Below are 5392 nucleotides of genomic sequence, written 5' to 3'. Positions count from 1 at the left end.
AAGATCATCACGTCCTGCTGGGAGGCCAAGCCAAACCGTCGGCCAGCCCAGAAGCATCCAACCCAAACCCGAGAGACCCGCCCCTCTCCCCACCGCCGCGCCGGGCCGGGCCGGCTGTAAACATCTGCTAAGCACAGGAGGAGATGAGATGCATTGGGAGCGGTGCCATTGCTCACCAGAAACCAGAACAACCAGAGCGCTAGCTCGCTCACGGCAATAAATAGCCACACCCCACGACCCCTTCCTTCCCAAGGGGGTCTCGCTCAGTCCACACTGCTAGTTGCTGCTGGCTAAGCTCTCTCTCCCCTTCCCCCAATCCATCTCCAGCTCCATCTCCAGCCAGCCAAGAATCAACCAATCAATGGCGATAGGGGGGGCGTTCGTGGAGGGCCCGGCGGGGTACAGCGGCCGCGTCACCTCCTTCGTGGTGCTCTCCTGCATCGTCGCCGGCAGCGGCGGCATCCTCTTCGGCTACGACCTCGGAATCTCAGGTCTGCACTCCTCCTGCAATTCTTCCCATCCGCCTCCTAGCTAGCAGCTCGCATTCCTTCCTTCCTTCCAGTTCCTTCCAGTTCCTTGTGCATTTAACACCTACCCTGAGAGTTCAGACTTCAGAGTGGGTGGGGAGAAGGGAGAGGGCACGGTGATTAAGGAACAGTTAATCTTAACTTTGGATGGGCGTACTTGCGGCGGTGCCAGATTGGAAGCCCTCCCTCCCTGTCTTTCTTTCTTTCTTGCACCAGATTGGATGGATCATGGATGGATGGGCCTTCCCTTCCCTTCCCTTCCTTGTGCATTTAACACCTACCCTACCCACCCGCTGCCCGTACTACTCCGCACCCGGATGCATGATTGTTCAGTCTTCACAACAACTTGTACAAGTACTCCTAGCTAGCTAGCTCCTTCCAATCCATTACATGAGGCTAGTCATAGTGGGAGTAACTTAGCTACTAACATAGCGCACTCCAAGATTTTTTTTTTGCTTATGTGGCAAGTATTTAATGTGAGGTGGTAACATAATATGTTAATACTGTAACATAGCGCTTCCCAAGACAAGATGAGTCTACAAGTTAATAAATGAAGCCATCTAATGACACTACTATCATGTTACTTTGCATTATGAAGGTAGTAACTTAGTGTCATGCATATGACACTAGTCTAAGTTACTCCCAGCCCGAGTTCTTACCGTGGGTTCAGTTCAAATTCTAAGCTAAACTAAAACCACGACATGAATTGTGGAACGGAGGGAAGACTTGTGAATATTGTTTTTACTAAAACCTGTCGAATCAATCAAAAAATTTAATTAATCAATTAATCCTAGTACGTACGCAGCAGTACATCCCATCTAGTCTAGTTCAGTTCAATCAGACTATGACTTGATGTGATTAGCCAAGCCAAGCCAGCTAACACTAACTACTCCTGTACATACTCCTTACATACAAACATGATGTGATTCTGATGTTGATTGGTTGATTGACTGATGGATGGATGGATGACCAAACACGCAGGCGGCGTCACGTCCATGGAGTCGTTCCTCAAGAAGTTCTTCCCGGACGTGTACCACCAGATGCACGGCGACAAGGCCGCCGCCGTCTCCAACTACTGCCGCTTCGACAGCGAGCTGCTCACCGTCTTCACCTCCTCCCTCTACGTCGCCGGCCTCGTCGCCACCCTCTTCGCCTCCTCCGTCACCACCCGCTACGGCCGCCGCGCCTCCATCCTCATCGGCGGCTCCGTCTTCATCGCCGGCTCCGCCTTCGGGGGCGCCGCCGTCAACGTCTACATGCTCCTCGTCAACCGCATCCTCCTCGGCATCGGCCTCGGATTCACCAACCAGGTTCTTCCTACCTGCATGTCTGTCACAACATGCTTAATCATCAGTTAGTCTTCATCAAATAATAGTATTCCAGTCACAAGCAAGTCCATGATCCATTGACTTTGACACTTGGTACCGAACTTGATCGCGAGAGGCAGACGTCGCTGTGTAATTTGTCCGGATCAAAGCTTCCACACGCACACACACACCCAAGATTATTTAGTGGACTTCATTTTCTGTAAGTACCTTTCTTACATCACCATTCCAGTCTAGCCGGAAAGCAACCGGCTGTGGTCACCGTCTCACTGTGGATCCACTTTTGTCCTTGTCAAAATTGGCAAGTGGCACCACACCTACACACTTCATTGCTACTGTCCACAGATTATTCATTCATATTATCATATATAATCACCTCGAGGGAAAATATTCCGTTTGAGAGTGTGCATCAGTAATAATCAAAGTCAAGTCAGCACTTGTCTTCATGAACACAACGACAATTTAGTCGACAAGTCAACTTTTCAGCCATTATTATTGTGGCCAGAATGAACTGGTGTAATTTTTAGTTTTGGGCATCGGATGGATTCTTCCTACTTTATACGACACGGCAATTCGTCAATTAGATAAAAACAGGAAAAGAAAACAACAAAATAGATCAGTTGTCTCAACTTGCTACATCAATGTGCTGCCTGAACGAAAATGCTCCGTTTGAGATATTTCAAGTTTATAGCTGCAAGAATCAAAGTCAAGTCAGCAGCCTTCTTCATGGACAAAACAACAGTTTAGCCCACAAGTCAAATTTTCAACCATTGTTAATTGTGGCCAGAATGGATTGGTGCAATTTTTAGTTTTGGGAATTGAATGGATTACTTCTGCTTTATACAACATGGGAATTCGTTAATTAATTAAATGAAAACAGCAAAAACCAACAGAATAAATCAGTATCTCGACTTGCTACAGCAATGTGCTGCCTAACGATAACGTTCCGTTTGAGATATTTCAAGCTTATAACTGGAAGAATCAAAGTCAAGTAAGCAGTCTTCTTCATGGACACAGCGACAGTTTATTTAGCCCACAAGTCAAATTTCAACCATTATTAAACATGGCCAGAGTGAATTGGTACAATTTCTATTTTGGGGAATTTGATGGATTATTTCTTTTTAATACAATGTCAGGATTCATTCGTTAGATCAAACCAGCAAGAAACCAACAAAATAGATCGGTATCTCAACCTGCTAAAGTGGTGACTATTCACATCAGCGAAAGAGCAGAAAAGGAAGTTCACTATGATCATCACCACCAAAAGCAACCACCAGCGCAATATGTTTTCTTGCAAAAGAGAAATATAAGATGCTATATTGCTATCTCCTGAAACTTTTATGCTGTCTCAACTCTCTTTTCATATTCGTAATCTAGAAAGTATATTCATGTGTCCTCCTTGCGATATGCTTTTGCAAAAACGAAATACAAGATGCTATCTCCTGAAACTTTGTGCTGTCTGAATTTTCTTTTCATACGCAATCTAGAAAGGATATTCATGTGTCCTACAAGTATATATCTTTTTCAGGAGAATTGCAGGTTAGCCTTTTATTGTGCTGGTAACTAACTAATGAGTAAATTTGCATTGCAGTCGATTCCACTGTACCTCTCGGAAATGGCGCCGCCGCAGTACCGTGGCGCCATCAACAACGGCTTTGAGCTCTGTATCAGCATCGGCATCCTCATCGCGAACGTCATCAACTATGGAGTGCAGAAAATCGAAGGAGGATGGGGGTGGAGGATATCACTGTCCATGGCTGCCGTGCCTGCTGCATTTCTGACTATCGGCGCGATCTTCCTGCCCGAGACCCCCAGCTTCCTTATCCAGCGTGATGGCAATGTCGACGAGGCGAAGATGATGCTCCAGAGGCTGCGTGGCACGACGGGGGTTCAGAAAGAGCTCGACGATCTGGTCACCGCCAGCAACATATCCAGGGCAATCAAGAACCCGTACCGGAACATCCTGAAGAAGAAGTACAGGCCGCAGCTCGTGATAGCGCTCCTCATTCCTTTCTTCAACCAGGTCACGGGAATCAACGTGATCAACTTCTACGCGCCGGTCATGTTCCGGACCATCGGGCTAGGGGAGAGCGCGGCGCTCATGTCAGCGGTCGTGACACGCCTCTGCGCCACAGTCGCCAACATCGTGGCGATGATCGTCGTCGACAAGTTCGGGCGCAGAAAGCTGCTGCTGGTAGGCGGTGTTCAGATGATCCTGTCGCAGTTCACTGTCGGCGCGATCCTGGCCGTGAAGTTCAAGGACCATGGAGTCATGGACAAGGAGTACGGATACCTGGTCCTGGTCATCATGTGCGTGTTCGTGGCGGGGTTCGCCTGGTCCTGGGGGCCTCTCACCTACCTGGTGCCAACAGAGATCTGCCCGCTGGAGATCAGGTCGGCAGGGCAGAGCGTCGTGATTGCGGTCATCTTCCTGATGACGTTTGTGATCGGGCAGACGTTCCTCAACATGCTGTGCCATCTCAAGTTTGGCACCTTCTTCCTGTTTGGCGGGTGGGTGTGCGTGATGACGCTGTTCGTCTTCTTCTTCCTGCCGGAGACGAAGCAGCTGCCCATGGAGCAGATGGAGCAGGTGTGGAGGAAGCACTGGTTCTGGAAGAGGATAGTTGGGGAGGGGGAGGAAGAGGCTGATCAGGCGCAGACCGGAGCAGGAGCCATAGCCATGTCCGCCGCAGCACATAGCAGTTAGTGACATTCTTTTGGGGGGTGTAAAAACCTGCACTCCGAAAATGATGAACTAGCCTGATGATCGGTATATCTGTATGTACAAGGGGAGGTACAGTACTCATATAGTCATATACTGTATGTGTCCTAACTCGCTCAATAGATCAGCGGTCCTGTGAGGAGTATGTAACCTATATATAGTTAAGTTGACATTTCGGGTGGCAGAAGGTAAGAAAGGTATATTGCAGCCTCGCTGAATAAGCCAAGTTTTTTGTAAAGCTCTGCTTAATTATAAGTACATGTCAGAAGACAAGCCCTCACCTGTACTGTATATGAAAGAAACCACCTTATATATGATTGGGTTTTTTCATGAAAATACAAGGAGCCATGCACCTTTGGATTAAGAATTTCAGATAATGTCACTTGTGTGAGAGTGAGGGGTGCTCATATGCTCACATCACATTTGACTTCCTTGATTTGCTGGCAAAACTTTGTGGTGATACAACAAAAGAAGAAAACAGCAGGCAGTGAGTCCGCCGACATGACAACAATTAGGAGGGCGGCTGAGCAGAATGCCATGAATCAAACAAGACCAGATCAATGTGCAGTCCAGATTTGGAATGAAAATGTACTCCCTCCGTTCGGAATTAGTTGTCGCAAAAATGGATGTATCTAGATGTATTTTAATTCTAGATACATCCATTTCCGAGACAAGTAGATACATCCATTTCCGAGACAACTAATTCCGAACGGAGGGAGTAGCAAACACTGGTAGCATTGCCACAGAGAAACATAAACATTTTACTGGCTGACAGGACGCATTTTCTACAGCTACAGAGAATGCCATATTTGAGCCTA

At 47.5% G+C, this 5392-nt stretch overlaps 1 protein-coding gene across 2 annotated transcripts; it reads left to right on the top strand.

Annotated features, from left to right (window-relative positions):
• Positions 1 to 102: 102 nt before the first annotated feature.
• Positions 103 to 4910, top strand: LOC119292222 (hexose carrier protein HEX6-like). 2 transcript variants are annotated; one of them, XM_037571052.1, is made up of 3 exons: positions 103 to 491; positions 1509 to 1837; positions 3444 to 4910. In XM_037571052.1, exons 1-3 carry the CDS (start codon positions 362 to 364, stop codon positions 4557 to 4559), a joined length of 1575 nt encoding a protein of 524 aa, XP_037426949.1. In that variant the 5' UTR covers positions 103 to 361; the 3' UTR covers positions 4560 to 4910. The 2 variants fall into 2 exon arrangements, with proteins under 2 accessions (XP_037426949.1, XP_037426948.1); XM_037571051.1 differs by lacking the exon at positions 103 to 491 and adding an exon at positions 542 to 881.
• Positions 4911 to 5392: the final 482 nt, after the last annotated feature.

This window comes from Triticum dicoccoides, chromosome 4B (genome assembly GCF_002162155.2).
Source record: "Triticum dicoccoides isolate Atlit2015 ecotype Zavitan chromosome 4B, WEW_v2.0, whole genome shotgun sequence".
NCBI lineage: Eukaryota > Viridiplantae > Streptophyta > Magnoliopsida > Poales > Poaceae > Triticum > Triticum dicoccoides.
Note: the sequence above shows the minus strand (reverse complement) of the source record. Positions and strands in the feature narration are given on the sequence as shown.

Bases quoted from the DNA above. Each gene is read 5' to 3' on its own strand.
- LOC119292222 (XM_037571051.1), top strand. From the start codon at position 749: ATGGATCATGGATGGATGGGCCTTCCCTTCCCTTCCCTTCCTTGTGCA. The intron at 882-1,508 runs GTACTCCTAGCT...CCAAACACGCAG, and splicing joins CTTCACAACAACTTGTACAA to GCGGCGTCACGTCCATGGAG. The intron at 1,838-3,443 runs GTTCTTCCTACC...TTTGCATTGCAG, and splicing joins GCCTCGGATTCACCAACCAG to TCGATTCCACTGTACCTCTC.